General features: G+C 45.5%; 1 protein-coding gene across 2 annotated transcripts in view; it reads left to right on the forward strand.

Annotated features, from left to right (window-relative positions):
- The window catches only part of LOC134607110 (arylsulfatase H-like), an 86,335-nt gene that overhangs the window by 19,682 nt on the left and 49,154 nt on the right, over nucleotides 1-17,499 (forward strand). For both annotated transcript variants that reach the window (XM_063450166.1, XM_063450167.1), the window contains 3 exons: nucleotides 10,016-10,137; nucleotides 14,307-14,429; nucleotides 15,524-15,947. In XM_063450166.1, the coding sequence (XP_063306236.1) occupies nucleotides 10,016-10,137; nucleotides 14,307-14,429; nucleotides 15,524-15,947 (669 nt within the window). The remainder of the gene's footprint in view (nucleotides 1-10,015; nucleotides 10,138-14,306; nucleotides 14,430-15,523; nucleotides 15,948-17,499) is intronic.

Below are 17,499 nucleotides of genomic sequence, written 5' to 3' on the forward strand. Positions count from 1 at the left end.
ATATACGCACAACTCAGCACCCTGACAAAGACGCTAAAGACCCACGATGCATTGGCCAGTGGGAGACAGACCTGGGAGGGGTACTGGAAGGAGAGGACTGGGTGGACATATGGAAAGCGACAGCTAAGACATCGATATGTGTACTGCACCAAGAACAATCCCACAAAATGCTCATGAAATGGTACACCACGCCAGTGCAACTACACAGAATGGGGAAAACCACGACGGACACATGTTGGAAGGGTTGCGGCTGTAAAGGCACCTTCGTGCACATGTGATGGGAATGCCCAGAAATAAACAAATATTGGAAGCGCATACAGACACTACTGACCGACGTACTGGTGAACCACACAGATTTAGACCCATGGTCGGTCCTATTGTCCAAACCCATAGACGGCCTCCCCAGGAAAGAACAACAACTCTTTAATAAAATCACACTGGCGGCCAGAAGGGCCCTAGCCCAGTCGTGGCTGAAGCCCACGATACCCACAGATAATGACGTGATAGTAAAGATCAAAGATACATATAGAAACACAGAACAATCATTCCATAAAATATGGCAACCATGGGAAGACTATATTGACGAATAAACCCCCATGAGCTAGACAAAGACAGAGGCTCCAGAAGGGGCCTAGATCCTCCGTGCGCCCCAACGAACAGCGTACCCCCCCTCCGCCCCGCCGCCTGGCTCCATCCCCACCCCCACCCCCCCATCACCCTCCCTCCAACCAAAGGGAGAGCGGATAAAGACAGCAAACACTTCATCTAAAACCCCTTAGAACCACAAGCAAGCCAATAAGAAGGATCCACATAGATGGCAGACCAAAAGGTAGCACCACACCAATAAGCTGGTATCGAGAATTATAAGAGAGGCACTACGACCACCCTAAGCTCACGACCCGGCACTAGGGTCTATTTAGGATAATCCCCACGGCCCTAAAAAAGAACCCGACAGGGCACTACAACCCGTGACCAAAACGAACCTCTGAATAGGGTGGCACATAGGACGGGTAGACACTAGACGCAACTGCCAGGAACGAACCTACACGACTTTAAAAACCACTATGGCATAACTCCAACTCACACACAGCATCGGACATAGAATACAGCCGACAGCACAAAAGTCCGAACTGCTTTACGCAGGAAAAATGACCGATGTGACCACTGTGAATCTGTTGGAAAGTGTCTCGAGTCACATATTGTACTCTTACAGTTTAACCCCTTAAGGACCAAACTTCTGAAATAAAAGGGAATTATAACATGTCACACATGTCATGTGTCCTTAAGGGGTTAATGTATTTTATTGTATTGTTGTGTTCTTTTTATTTTTCTGAATGGGCAAGACATGCCCTCCAAAGTTAAAAAAAGCGACACTGAGCGGCAAAACACAAATGTCATATAATCTGAAAAACCACCTATCTACTGTTACATACCATGTAAAAATTATTGGTAATCGGCCCCTGCGTGAGCCAATGTATATCGCTATGTCGAACTCCATGTCGACACAAAAATAAAGAATTTTAAAAAAAGAATAAAATAATCAGTTTGAAAAAAGACCTGTGAGTGCACCTTCAAGTTTTTGAATATATATCAGTACGCAAGGGTTGCACCAAGGCAAGAAAATACTGAAGACATTGAAAGGGGTGAGTGCCAAGGTTACAAGTAATGTATATATAAATCATTACTGACACCAGTAATGCTTCTTTTCTCCAAGAAGTGTTGAAATCAGTCCTTCTCTATAAGGAACACTCACTCTGGCTTTGAATACAGTTTAAAGTGAATGGGGCAGTGTAGCAAGAGTGAACTTTTCAGAGTAATTAATACATGAAATGCCTACAGCAGGGGTTCCCAATTAATTTTTCCATGGAACCCTTTGACATTGTGTATCAACATCGTGAAACCCCACCCCAGAAAAAAAATAATAAATTGTGCCGTTTATTGTATTTGCCGGTGTGTCTGTGTGTCAAGGTGTGTGTATCTGTGTTTGTATGTGCTAGCGTGTGTGTGTATGTATGTATCTAACACACAGATACACACACACTGGCTCATAGTGGTACACAGATACACACACTGACACACAGAAACACACCTTGACACACAGTGTGTGTGTGTGTGTGTGTGTGTCAAGGTGTGTGTATATGTGTGTGTATGTTCTGATGTGTGTATCTGTTTGCCACTATGTTCCAGTGTGTGTGTAGCTGTGTGTATCTGTCTGTGTCTGTGTGTATGTATCTGACACAGATACAAACACTGGCATACAGGTACACCCACTCAAATACACATACACACACTCAGATGCACACAGGGACACATTGTCAGGGTACCTGTGGTCTCTACCTCCGAAAGAGGTAGAGACTTAGCTGTTCCTCCATCCAGACGGTCTGATGGCTCCCTTCCCCGCGGTCTATCCGGTCATGCTAGGCCGGCCGCGAGGGAGTGACTGCCTTTTACAGCATCTAGGCAGGAAGTAGTCATCAGGACACTCCCCCGGAACGACCTGTCAGTCAATTGCTGCAGGACCAATCAGGACGCCTCGGAGGCGTGGTTACTGCTCTGAACAGGGTATTTAACAGAGCTTCTTTCATTAGCTCATTGCCCTGTCGTGGTTCTAGCTTGTTCTAGTCACTCAGTGCTTGTGTATTCTATTATCCCTTTTGGTTTTGACCCGGCTTGTTTACCTTACTCTGCTTATCTCTGTTTCCCTTGATTCGGCTTGTCTCTCGCTTACCTGTCTTCTGTTACCCTCGACCTCGGCTTGTCTTTGACCATTCTATACTGTACTACTTACGTTAGTCCGGCCATTCTAAGGTCCGGTATACGTATCTGGCTACTGTTTGTACTCTGCGTGTTGGATCCCTGTCCCGATCCTGACATTACGACAGGGCCAATGGATCCTGCAAGTACAAACAGTAAGCTGGCTGCTCCTGATCCTAGGTTTGAAGCCATGGATCACAGAATGGATCAGATGGCGCTTGCGCTACAGGCTCTATTAGCTTGTGCCAATAACCCACCAGAGGAGATACGTAATACCCCTGTTTCTCCTGTCGGTTCAGGTCTAGAGGTAGCCACAGTGGGTGCTTCTTCTCACATTACCCCCCCGGTACGCTATGGTGGGGCTCCTGAGAAGTGTCGTGGTTTTTTAAACCAAATTAGTATCCACTTTGAATTGCAACCTCGCTCTTATCCTACAGATAGGGCAAAAGTAGGATTTATTATCACCCTACTCATTGAGAAAGCTCTGAGATGGGCCAACCCACTATGGGAGAACGATAACCCATTAGTTTATAACTATAACGCATTTGTAGCTGCTTTTAGAAGAACATTTGACCCTCCAGGTAGAAAGGTTAATGCAGCCAGATTACTGTTGCGCCTAAGACAGGAGAACCGAACACTGGTGGATTATGCACTAGAGTTCAGGTCTCTGGCGGCAGAAATCAAGTGGAATGAGCAGGCGTATATGGATGTATTTTTGAATGGCCTATCTGATGTAATCCTTGATGAGGTTGCTACCAGAGAACTCCCTGAGAATTTAGAGGATTTAATTTCGTTCATCTCTCGTATAGATGAACGTCTAAGAGAGAGACAGAACACTCGAGAGAGGAACCAGAGACCTTCTTTTAGGTTAGCTCCCGCTTTTCCAAGTCCTGACTCCACGATATCTTTGTTTACTGAACCTATGCAGATAGGGTATACCCGCCTCTCTGAGGAGGAAAGACAGCACAGGAGAAGAGAGGGTTTGTGTATGTATTGTGGAGCCAAGGGTCATTTACTCTCGAACTGTTCTAACCGCCCGGGAAACGCTCGCACCTAAGTCTCTCTAGAGGACAGGCCTTGGGTGTTTCTATTTTGTCCTCTACTCCTAATTATAAAGATCACAGGCTTCTGCTACCAGTTTCCTTAACTTGGGGGAAGGAAGTAGTAAGGGCTATGGCATTGATAGATTCCGGTGCTGCTGAGAATTTTATCGACCAAGCCTTTGCTAGTAAGAACAATTTCCCATCCCAGCTAACGGAGACACCTTTGGCCGTTGAGGCCATAGATGGTAGACCACTACTAGACCCTGTTATCTTTCGTGAGACCATACCCATTGATTTAAATGTTGGTATCCTACACGTGGAGAAATTATCTCTTATGCTCATTTCGTCTCCTTCCGTTCCCATAGTTCTGGGGTACCCATGGTTGAAAAAACATAACCCTATTATCGATTGGGAGTTAGGAGAGATACTCTCGTGGGGCCAGGGCTGCCAGGATCGGTGTTTGTGCAAGGTTTCTCCATTAGCTAATATTAACATACCGGAGAATCCTACTCAGTCCACAGAAAGACAAATACCAGACCTTTACCTAGACTTAAGGGCAGTGTTTGACAAGAAGAATGCCGATTCTTTGCCTCCACACAGGTCATTTGACTGTAAGATTAAGCTTCTACCCGGCACTATGCCTCCGAGGGGCCATGTATATCCTTTGTCTGTTCAGGAAAACTCGGTTCTAGAGGAGTATATTCGGGAGAATTTAGAAAAGGGATTCATCAGGAGTTCTTCTTCTCCGGCCGGGGCTGGGTTCTTTTTCATTAAGAAGAAGGATGGCACGCTGAGACCTTGTATCGATTACCGAGGCTTGAATAAAATAACTGTCAGAAATGCCTATCCTATCCCACTAATTACCGAGTTATTTGATCGTCTTAAGGGCTCCAAAATCTTCACCAAGTTAGATCTCAGAGGGGCTTACAATTTGGTGAGAATCCAGCAAGGTCACGAGTGGATGACGGCATTCAATACCCGGTATGGCCATTACGAATACACTGTTATGCCATTTGGACTATGCAATGCTCCAGCAGTATTTCAAGATTTGATTAATGAGGTACTTAGGCAGTTTCAGCATGATTGTGTTATTGTTTACCTGGACGACATACTAATACACTCTAAGGAGATTGAGACTCACCATAGACAGGTCAGAAAGGTATTACACAAGCTGCTGCAACATGGTCTATATTGCAAATTGGAGAAGTGCAGTTTTGATCAGTCTCAGGTAGACTTTCTTGGATACGTGATTTCTGGGGAAGGTTTTAAAATGGATCCTGTAAAACTCCAATCCATTTTAGACTGGCCCTTGCCCAAAGGACTCAAGGCTATCCAAAGGTTTATTGGTTTTTCCAACTACTATAGGCGCTTCATTAAAGGATACTCCTCTATCATTGCGCCTATTACCAATATGACCAAACAAGGGGCTGATACTAAGTTCTGGTCTAAGGAAGCTCTTGGTGCTTTCAAGACTCTCAAGGAACTTTTTGCCTCGGCTCCCATTCTAGTCCATCCTGATACGACTCTGCCTTTCTTGCTTGAGGTCGATGCCTCTGAGACAGCAGTTGGGGCTGTTCTGTCTCAAAGGTTAGGGGTGGATAAACCGTTACACCCTTGTGGTTTCTTCTCTAAGAAATTTTCTGGGCCTGAAAGCAGATATGACATCGGGGAAAGGGAACTGTTAGCAGTCATTAAAGCCTTAAAGGAGTGGAGACATTTGTTGGAGGGGACCCTACACCCTATTACGATTTTGACGGACCACAAAAACTTGTCCTATATTGGGGAGGCTAAGCGCTTATCCTCTAGACAAGCTCGTTGGTCCTTATTCCTGACTCACTTCAATTATGTACTGACTTACAGACCTGGTTCCAAAAACTCTAAAGCCGATGCATTATCTCGCCAATATGAACCTTTTACTGTACCTGAACCAGTTCTTTCTTCTATAGTTCCGAAATGCAATATCATTGCTAATACGAATCTCAGGATTCATTCTCCATTACTGGCCGAGATCATTAAGTTGCAACATCTAGCACCTAAACAGACTCCTGCGGGCCGTCATTTCATTCCTCCTGCTCTTCAACTGGAACTTTTACAGTGTTTACATAATAGCAAGATGGCGGGACATCCTGGTATTCGCAAAACTTACGCGTTGATCTCTAAGGACTTCTGGTGGCCTGCTTTACGGAGGGATATTGAGGAGTTCATCGCTGCATGTGAAGTTTGTACTAAAACCAAACAACCCCATACGCTTCCATGTGGATTCCTGCACCCCTTGGAGGTTCCAGAAAAACCATGGTCCTGTTTGGCCATGGACTTTATTGTCGATCTACCTATCTCTAAAAGACAGACTGTTATCCTCACCGTGGTTGACAGGTTTACTAAGATGGCACACTTCATTCCCCTGCCTAAACTCCCGTCTTCTCCCGAATTGGCAGAGATATTCGCTAAGGAGATTTTTCGCCTACATGGGATACCCTCTCAAATTGTATCGGACAGAGGCTCCCAATTTGTTTCCCGCTTTTGGAGGTCCTTCTGCTCTCAACTTGGTATTAAATTAAACTTTTCTTCTGCCTATCATCCTCAGTCTAACGGAGCTGCTGAACGTACCAACCAGAAAATTGAACAATATTTACGATGCTTTGTTTCTGAACACCAGGATGATTGGGTCGGTTTGATTCCTTGGGCGGAGTTTGCACACAACAATCTCGTTTGTGATTCTACTCATTCAAGCCCCTTCTTCATGAATTATGGTTTTCATCCGTCTATTCTTCCTTCGGATTCTCCTTCCCAGGGGGTGCCGTCGGTTGATGTTCATGTTGCCAATTTGAGGAAGTTGTGGGATCAAACTCGACAAATCCTTGTGCACAACTCTATGTTGGTCAAGAAACACGCTGATAAACGTAGAAGGGCGGCTCCGATCTTTGTTCCAGGTGATAGGGTATGGCTGAGCACGAGGAACATCCGTTTAAAAGTGCCCTCCATGAAGTTCGCTCCTCGTTATATTGGACCCTACAGGGTGCTGACCCGTATCAATCCAGTTGCGTATCGTTTAGCTCTTCCTAATACCTTACGCATCCCGAACTCGTTTCACGTTTCATTGCTGAAACCACTCATATGTAACAGATTTTCCTCCACAATAGCCCCTCCTCGCTCCATTCAGGTGGAGGGTCAGGAGGAGTATGAGGTTAACTCTATTATTGATTCTCGAATCTCCCGGGGGAGAGTACAATATCTGGTTGATTGGAAGGGATATGGTCCTGAGGAGAGGAGTTGGGTACCTCAGGAGGATGTTCATGCTCCCCGTCTCCGCAGGGCGTATCACTCTCGCTTCCCATCTCGTCCCGGTTCATTCCGCCCGGTGGGCGTATCTGAGAGGGGGGGTACTGTCAGGGTACCTGTGGTCTCTACCTCCGAAAGAGGTAGAGACTTAGCTGTTCCTCCATCCAGACGGTCTGATGGCTCCCTTCCCCGCGGTCTATCCGGTCATGCTAGGCCGGCCGCGAGGGAGTGACTGCCTTTTACAGCATCTAGGCAGGAAGTAGTCATCAGGACACTCCCCCGGAACGACCTGTCAGTCAATTGCTGCAGGACCAATCAGGACGCCTCGGAGGCGTGGTTACTGCTCTGAACAGGGTATTTAACAGACTTCTTTCATTAGCTCATTGCCCTGTCGTGGTTCTAGCTTGTTCTAGTCACTCAGTGCTTGTGTATTCTATTATCCCTTTTGGTTTTGACCCGGCTTGTTTACCTTACTCTGCTTATCTCTGTTTCCCTTGATTCGGCTTGTCTCTCGCTTACCTGTCTTCTGTTACCCTCGACCTCGGCTTGTCTTTGACCATTCTATACTGTACTACTTACGTTAGTCCGGCCATTCTAAGGTCCGGTATACGTATCTGGCTACTGTTTGTACTCTGCGTGTTGGATCCCTGTCCCGATCCTGACACACATACACACACTTGCACCCACAGATACATACACTGGCACATACACACACTCAGATATACACACACACTTACATACACACACACATAGGCACATACAAACACACTGATATACACTGGCACATACACACACACACCAATACACACATACTGACACACACACACACTCAGATACACACAGTGACACATACACAAACCTTGACACACAGATACACACACTGACACACTCAGACACACATACTGTTTGACAGACACATACAAACACATATACATTCTCACTGACAAGCACACATAGATTCTTACTGACAAACACATACACACTCACACACTCACTGACAAACACACATACACACACACTGACTGACAAGCACACATACACTCTCACTGACAAATACACATACACACACACTCACTGACAAACACACATACAAAATCCTTAACAGACACACACACAATTTAATTATTTTTTAAAATTTCACTCCACCCAGCCTCCCTACCTTTGGGAGTGCTGGCATAAAGTCTCTATTTCCCTGGGGTCCAGTGGGGCTGCTGGGCTGAGCGGCTGGAATGCAGTCCCTGGGTACCAGTTTGGCTGCAGGGCTGAGCGGCTGGCATGCAGTCCCTGGGGTCCAGCGGGGCTGCTGGGCTGAGCGGCTGGCGTGCAGGAGGCAAGGGAGAGGTGATCTTCCTGCTCAGCTCTCTCTCGCACCTCTTAGGTATGGTAAAGCCGGAGTGACATCATATTCCAGCTCCGACATCACTGCTGTGCATGCCTCGATAATGGCCGGCGCGATAATTGAGGCAAGCAGCGAGGGAGCACTTTCCCTTGCTCAGCTCCCTTGCCGCCTGCCTGAATTATTGCAGCGGCCATTATGTTTCCCGAATGTTCAGGTGACTATAGTGTCCATTTAACACTTTGCCCCAGAAGAGCACCTGTTTTTACCTTGATAAAGGGGCTGTCCCCTTGTCAGCCCCTGTCCCCTCCTCAGCCCCTGTCACCCCTCCTCAGCCCCTTTCCCAAATTGTAGCCATCAACCTACTTCAGCCCCTATCCTCCCTACATTTCCTAAACCCCCAATTACAGCGTATACCCTCCACTACAGCCCCTGTCCCCCCACTACAGCCCGGTCCCCTTACTCAGCCCCTGTCTACTGGTTTTAAAAGTGTAAAGTGTGTGTGTGTGTGTGTGTGTGCACCAGTATGTGTGTGTATGTGTGTGTGTGTGTGTGTGTGTGTGTGTGCGCCAGTGTGTGTGTGTGCGCCAGTATGTGTGTGTGCCGTATGTATGTCTCTGTGTGTGTGTGTCAGCCAATATGCCTGTGTGTGTCAGTATGTCTGTCTGTCTGAGTCAGTATGCCTGTAACAGTGTCTTTCTGTGTGTGTGTCTGTGTGTGTGCCTGTCTGTGTGTGTGCCAGTCTGTCTGTCTGTGTGTGCCAGTCTGTCTGTCTGTGTGTGCCAGTTTGTCTGTGTGTGTGTGAGCCAGTATGCGTGTGTGTGTCAGTATGTCTGTCTGAGTCAGTATGCCTGTAACAGTGTGTCTTTCTGTGTGTGCGTGTGCGTTTTTTAGTGTGTGCCAAATCAGCAAGTGTGTGTGTGCCTGTCATTGAGGCGACTGCCCCACCCCTCCTTTCAATCACATGGGAAAGGTGTTTACTCTCCTCTTGGTGCAATGGGCCACTTGACTGGATTTGCCCCCCAGGCCTAAGGCTGCCATCCCTCCCCTGTACAGGAGGCTCTCGCAGGGTCTAGCAAGCTATTAACATAGCAGGGGATAAGAAAATCTTAATTAAACAGAACTTGCAATAAAGAAAGCCTAAATAGGGCTCTCTTTACAGGAAGTGTTTATGGAAGGCTGTGCAAGTCACATGGGAGGTGTGACTAGGGTTCATAAACAAAGGGATTTAACTCCTAAATGGCAGAGGATTGAGCAGTGAGGCTGCAGGGGCATGTTCTATACACCAAAACTGCTTCATTAAGCTAAGGTTGTTCAGGTGACTATAGTGTCCCTTTAACACTTTGCCCCAGAATAGCACCTGTTTTTACCTTGATAAATAATGTCATCATTCCAGTGCTGTTGGCAACACTAATGTCAGGCTTGTGACAAGTTAATAAATCTATATTTATATTTATTTTTATATTTATTTTTACCTTATACCGATACATAGACAAAAGAGGCATATTTTCTATTGTTTAATATTATTATTATTATTATTATTTTTTAATCTCCAATCTACTGAAATTTAAAGATGAATTTAAAAGTGCTTTTTGTTTTCAAGGACACCTAATATTGACAAACTTGCTAAGGAAGGTGTAAAATTAACGCAGCACATAGCAGCGGCACCAATCTGTACTCCAAGTAGAGCTGCTTTCTTGACAGGACGATATCCTATGAGATCTGGTATGTACAAATGATACACTTTATCTTTTAAAGCAGCAGTGTTGTGCCAAACATACCTGTCCCCAATCGCTTAGTCTTTTCTTTCTCTCTCAAGATCTGTTCTTTTTTTCCTATCTGATCTAGTTTTCTTTTAAACATAACACAAAGTAGGGACTGTATTATTCCTATGCTTGACCTTCTTTAAACAAAGGAGGAGCTTAAGTCTGCTCCATTTTCTGTGGTCAAAGACATTTTCCCACAGTACTCCACTCTCCTCCACACTTAGTGTCCCCTCTCTGGCCCCCACTCATGAGCCTTTTTGTCACTGAAGGGCCGCTGCCCATGGGTGGGGGCCAGGCGTTGAGACTGTAGGTCACACCTTTTGCCACTTAAGGGCCCACACCCCCTGGCCCTAACCCATGGGCAGCAGCCCTTCAGTGACAAAAAGGGGTAGGACCTAATGTCTCCTCCACTCTAGCAACCACCAATGAGCGGCGGGTGGGGGCTCTTAAATGACAAAAGGGGAGACCTACTGTCTCCAACACTCCGGCTCTCAGCCATAAGAGTCCCCACAGTAGGTCTCCCCCTTTTGTCATTTAATGGCCCCCATCTACCGCCCATGGGTGGGGGCCGGACTAGAGGGGGGGTTGGTTTTTGTCACTGCCGTCATGGATGGAAACGAGACAATAGGTTCCCCCTTTTGGTACTGAAGGGCCCCTACCCACCGCTTATGGGGTGGGCTGAAGGGGGGGAAACAGTAGGTCCCCCTCCTTCTGTAATTTAAGGGCCCCCACCCGCTGCTCATAGGTGGGGGCTGTGAGGGAAACAGTAGGCCCAGTTCTTTGTCACAGTAGGGCCCCCACCCGTCGCCCATCGGTCAGAACCTTTGGGGGAAAACAGAAGGTCCCCCCTTTTGCCACTTAAGGGCCCCCACCCGCCTAAGGGAACACTAGGTCCCCTGTTTAGTTTAGTGACCCCCATTCACTTTACACAAGTGGGGGCTCGAGGTGGACACTATGTCCCCCCCCCTGTTAATTATTTTATTAGATTTGTAGAGTGTTTTGGTTTTTTTTAAAACAATGAGCAGTCTGTTTAGTAGACATGCCTCTATTGCCTCTACGGCATATTGACACCCATAGAATAAGGAGGGCATTAGAGGGGGTTAGGAAGTGTCAGGGAGCACAGCTCCCCACCACTTCTATTTTTACATATTGCAAAAAGGGAGCCGCGAGCCAGTAGCTCCCTCCTTATAATAAACTGAACGAACGGTCTTCGAAGACGATTTGTTCTTCGGAATTTGTATTCTTTCGTTCTTCTTTCTTATGAATGAACGAATAGCCGAAATATCCATCCGAATTTTGGACAATAGTGAATGCCCAAGTTAAACTGGGCATGGGTGGGAATTTCACCATGCTATCTAGTGTGGGCAGGTGACGTGTCCCACAGGGCCTTCATCTGCCTACACTAAGTGCACCAAGGGTCAGTGCAAGGATTCCTGCTGCCCTAGTCAAAGATCCATTTTGCCACCCCCTCTCTAATGCAACTACATTCCTTTAGAAGTTTATTCAGTAAACTCTGAATGCCAGTGAATTGGAAACCGAATTGCATAGTTTAAGCAAAAACAGCTGAACTTTGTCAGTAGCTGAGTTGGAGAAGTCTTCTAAATCACCTATTTTGGCCTAAATTTTGCCATTTGCTTTTTAATTAGGTCTGATTAGCTGTCCCTTTCCTCCACAGTGTCTAAGGGAAAGCAGAGACACCAGTGAGAAATACTAGATACACACTCACTTACACACTCTCACTGACAAACACACACAATGTTACTTACACACTCTCACTAACACACACTTTCTCGATGACATATACACAATGTCACTTACACACTCTCACTAACACACAATCTTACTGATATACACACAATGTCACTTACACACGCTCACTAACACACACTCTGACATACACACACACAATGTTACTTACACACTCTCACTAATACACACACTCTCGCTGACATACACACACACACAATGTCACTTACACACTCTCACACACACACACACACACACAATGTCACTCACACCAGTTTACATATAGTCACAATTTATTAAAACACACACCCACAAACTTAACACACCAATTTTCCAACATACACACAATAACCAGCCCCGCTTATCCTCCAGATATGCCATACCTATGCTAGTGATGTGGCTGGAGGAGAAGGGGTCCAGACTCCAGCCTGCAGTTTGCTGTCCTTGTTCCTGGGGGAGCAGAAGAGCTGTGCACTGTGAGCACAGCCTGCTTCTTGCTCCTTCCAGAATGCTCCTGTGTTCACAGGCAGGGGGCAGCTGGGATACCATGTCACATCCCACCTCCCCCTGCCTGCAGCAAGCAGTGTTCTCTGCTCGGGAGCTGGGTGTAGCAGATGGTACCAGGGCTGTCGTAAAAGACTAAGAATATTGCAATTCGTGTGTTGTTTCTGTTTCTATGGTTAAAATGTATGTGGGATTCGTATGATTGTTCGGTAGTTTCCATCCGTACTCCATACGAATGTAAACTACCGAACCAATAGACCACCCCAGAGAGAAGTGTGTACCTTATTAAGCGTTCACACTTCTCTAACCGCAGGTTAATCAGTATTTTAGGGATGTATCTGGGTGTCCGCCGTTCGGTATACGAACACGTGGCGGCAGCCATCTTACGCACGGAAATCTCAGCGGTGTTTGGTCGTCGAGTGTCTGGGACTCAAATCGGACACTCGATTACCCGAACACCGTTGAGACCTCCATGGCTCCGTAACTCCCGAACGGGAAGGCTAATCAGCCTCCCGTTCGGTAGGTTCAAAGTACTGAACAAGGGGAATCATACAAATACAAGATTAATCGTGGATGGCAGTATTTGATGTGTGTTTTACCTCCCGAACGAAGACCGACCGCAGGGCCAAAACCCATGGAACTCTTTTCGGATACCACCTCGTGTGCGGTCGGTCAAATTACACCCTCCACCTAACTCCCGAACCCCTGGTCCGATCTGGGTGATTTTTGGATATGTTAGTCACCCAGATCAGGGCTACCAGGGGGTACCCCCAGTATTATTGTAACTGATGGTTTGGGGGTACATTCAGAACTCAGGGAAAACTACAGTATGTATAATGGGATTAAGTGTCATACGGATGGGAGGAGATGTGTGGGAGGTAACGGTTACACTATTGGATACTGTACTGTTTAATGTGAATCCCTCCCTTGCATGGGAGAATGCTTTATAAGGAGACTGTGTGGATTAAAAGTTAGTTCTGCTCCTGATGCTGTGTGTCGTCCAGTCATTGGGATCTGCATGGGGATATTCGTGGATTACTTTGCTGGAATTACTGCTTCATGGTGTTTTTACTACTTGTTCCTGAGCCTCACTGGTGTCTATAGTGGAGTTAACCTGTGGAATATCAGGCCTCCGCTACACTGGGGATTCAGCAAACCCCTCTCCCTGTGCAGGGGGTGGCTAAACTCACTCGGCACTGCGGCCCCAGGCTGGAGCAGCCCACCCACAGGATCAGCCAACCCAGAAAGATCCCGGTACGTGCCCCCTGCAGGTCGGGGCAACAGGCGATTGCCTTATTCGCCTTAGGGTAGCGCCAGCCATGATGCGCCCAGGACCTAAGTCTGGGCAAGAAACGAACAGGTAAAAAAGGGTGAAATGGGGGATTTAGGGGCATTTGGGGGTGACTAGGGGGACAACGAAATGTAGCGTAGTCAGAAGGGGGGGGGGGGGAAACAACAAATGCGGCCATGACAGTGCCGCTTTAAGTTAAAATATTTCACAAATTTTTAAATAAATGCATACCAGTATGTATAACTGTAGATCACTGTGTTTTAATCTTTGTTCTATGTGATCATTTAACCTGCCTTGGATTCTGTATATCTATAACATTTGGTGAAATATATTAGCATATGGTAGGCACACATTACATTTCTGTAATTTCTCAGAAATCCACAGGATTTTATTTGATAATCTGTGCATCACAAATCAACAAATACAGCACTTTACATACCTTATAGCAGTGGCTACATGATGGTATGCACTGGGAGATACAGTAAGCATAATGTTGTATAGCCGTGTCTACTATTCGGAGTGCAATCACTGAATTGGTCTGTTTTTCTTATGCTAGAGATGTATTAACAGTTGTTCTACATTGCTAGGGATGGATTTTTCTGGTGCAGGCCGTGCTTTAATGTGGCTAAGTGCATCTGGTGGACTTCCTCCCAATGAAACAACTTTTGCAAAAATACTACAAGCAAATGGGTATTCTACTGGAATCATAGGTAAGCAACTGACTTCTAATGAACAGTGCTTTAACTAATGCAGGGCTTGACAAATTTGCTTTGAATCTAGAAGCCAGAAAAAAAAAGAGCCAGCTTTGGAAGCAACAACAAAAATGTTTTTTTTTTTTTGTTTGTTTTTTAAAGGGACACTATAGTCACCAGAACCACTACAGTTTAATATAGTGACTCTGGTGTGTATAGCCTGCCCCTGCATGCTTTTCAATGTAAACACTGCCTTTTCAGAGAAAAAGCAATGTGTACATTGCTGTCTAGTAACACATAAAGTGACAGTCACTCAGACAGACACTAGAGGTGCTTCCTAGTTCATGGTTGCCTACATGCAAGCTTTCTACGCTCTGCATGGAGGCGCTGAACGTTCCTTATAGAGATGAGGAGATGATGATTGACGCAGCACTGCGTTTTCCACACGTGTAATAGCTGCCTGTGGGAAAGCATTGAATTGGCTGAGATCATCAAGATTGATATCAGCCATGAAGGTCAGCCGTGGTGAGAAAGGTGAGTAAAATCAACCACTAATATCAGGCAGCTTGCGTCAATCTAAATATGTCAATCCTAATTCCATTCTACCAAAAATAGACAACAGCTAAGTAACCCTGTTTAATATTTAGAACAGAGGTAGGTCTACAAACAAGACACAAAAAGATAGTAAACTCTCCTTTTGTTTCAAACAGTGTCTCATATCTTTGCTAACTTAATGCTGTGCCAATCCAAATATGTCAATCCTAATTCCATTCTACCAAAAATTGACAAGTCAATTTGCAAGCAGACCATGCCCAGATCATTCTTACAGTTTACATGCTTACCATATCCTTTATACATATCTAATTTTAATCACTGAAGGCAAATTATCTCTGTCCTACAATCAATTTAACAAATTATCTTTGCCTAGGTTTGATTTTTTTTTCTTTTTGTACATAAATGTTTTTGCTTAGAATGTATTTACGATTACTATTTTCATAAACTGATACTGTAAGCAAATCACAGCTTCATTACAAAGTATACACTTAATTTGGCATTTGTTAAATTTTTTTTGCCATTTTGTATATTTCATTTGTTTTTTATTTATATTTCAGGAAAATGGCACCAAGGTCTGAACTGTGAAACACGTGGTGATCACTGTCATCATCCTCTAAGTCATGGTTTTAATTGTTTTTATGGCATGCCATTTACGCTTTTCCGAGAATGTCAAACAGAATTCTGTAAAACATTTTATGCACATTTTCCATCTCACCTTAGCTTATACAGTCAAGTTATAGCAATCCCAGCAGTAACTTTAATAGCAGTTAAATATACTAACCTGGGAATCAGGCCACTAAAGTTAATGATTTGTTGTGTATTATTTAGCCTCTTGTATTTCCTTAGCTGGTATATACCTTTAGGATTTACTCATTACTGGAACTGCATAGTCATGAGAAATCATGAAATAGTACAGCAACCAATGAATATACAAAGGACAACACATGAAATATTGCAAGAATCGCATCAATTCATTGAAAGGTATAGTAACAATATTCTGACAAACTAGGTATAATTATAAAGTAATTGCTTCCTATTATGAGTGACACAATGTAAGTGGACTTAGGCTTCCATTTTGTTATCTTTTTCCTAGAACCAGTACCAATGCCTGGGGGTTCTCAATGGGTTTATTCACAAAAGATGAAATTGCAAAGCATTCCATTGTCAACTGCAAATGTGTTTTTTTTTTTTTTTTTGTAAAGTTACTTTTTATTGTGTTCAGTTGACAAAATAAAGGAACAAGCATGTTTATCAAACATTGTAGCGGTGGGACTCGCAGGTCTCCAAGTACGTCATATCAGCAATAGGGATGAAGGATACGCAGATCCACGTCAGAAAGGCTTATGAGTGAATAGAACGTGAGAATGTCCATTTTGCTTTGTTTGTTCCTGGTGTGCATAAGAACCAGTCAATCCTAATACATATACATTAACAGTTAAGAACAATATAATTTTCAGTAGACTACGGGACCCGTGGGTCCCCACGAGTATGGGTCAACATAGCTACAGTATGAGAATCGTGGCATTGGGAAAGAATATTTCAATAGCAAATTCAATGTCTAAGCATTAGTTTAAACGTGTATGCTTGTCGGTGTCAGCATAGGTGATATGATGAGCTTGGTGTCTTGTATGGCGTTGTCGCCAGTTATGATAGTCAGTGTGTGTGGTGTCGTGTCTGAGGAGCGGTAAGTCTTGTGGGGCGTCTTCACCCTCCACTAGGTATCCCCTCTTCGTTCAATTATCAGGGTAGGCGGGCATCCTAGCCCCCACAAGTGGGGGGGGGGGGGAGGAAGGGGGGGGTGGGTAGGTTTGGGTCTGTCTCGGGTGTCTAGTCCTCTTCCTGATCTCTAGTGCACACCTGTGACATACAGCTATGTAGGTATGTGAGTAATCATGGGGCTGATGTTATGCCTGGTGAGGCAGGGTGTATGTTTCGCAAGCTAGTGGGGCCCTTCATTATAAAGGTCTCAGGAGCAGGGATGGGATCGTGGGAGTGGGAGTGCGCCTGAGTGGTGTTCGCTTTGGTGGCTAGGAGCTTCGTCTCCCGGTCTCCGCCCAAGGGCCCTGATATGTCCCTGCTGTCAGTGTTGGGGTTTTATTTAGTTACCCCTGTGAAAGGTATGTTGGGCGTGAACCCCCCTAGGCCCCCAGTGCGACTTCAGCAGTAGGTGTCAGGGGTTCTGGATGCGACCCGGGGGGCTGTATCCGGCGATTCTGGGCGTATCTGTACCCCCCCATCGGCAGATCGGCAGATCGGTCCCCCAGCCAGGTGATAGTCAGGGCCTATGAGCAGTATAGATACCATGGCGCCCATTGTTCTGCGTGTTTCTCCTGTCTCCCCATCAGGCAGGCTATTGTAGATTCAGCTCTGTGGATATCCTCTACCTTGAGTCTCCATTGTCCGATGGTCGGACGGGTCCGTGTTTTCCACAGCAGCGGTATCAGGGCTTTAGCCGCATTCAGCAGGTGTCTGAGGATCGATCTCTTATAAGTCGACAGTGAGCTTTCCGTGTGGTGTAATAGTGTTAGACACG

The sequence above is a fragment of the Pelobates fuscus genome, chromosome 1 (assembly GCF_036172605.1).
Source record: "Pelobates fuscus isolate aPelFus1 chromosome 1, aPelFus1.pri, whole genome shotgun sequence".
Taxonomy (NCBI): domain Eukaryota; kingdom Metazoa; phylum Chordata; class Amphibia; order Anura; family Pelobatidae; genus Pelobates; species Pelobates fuscus.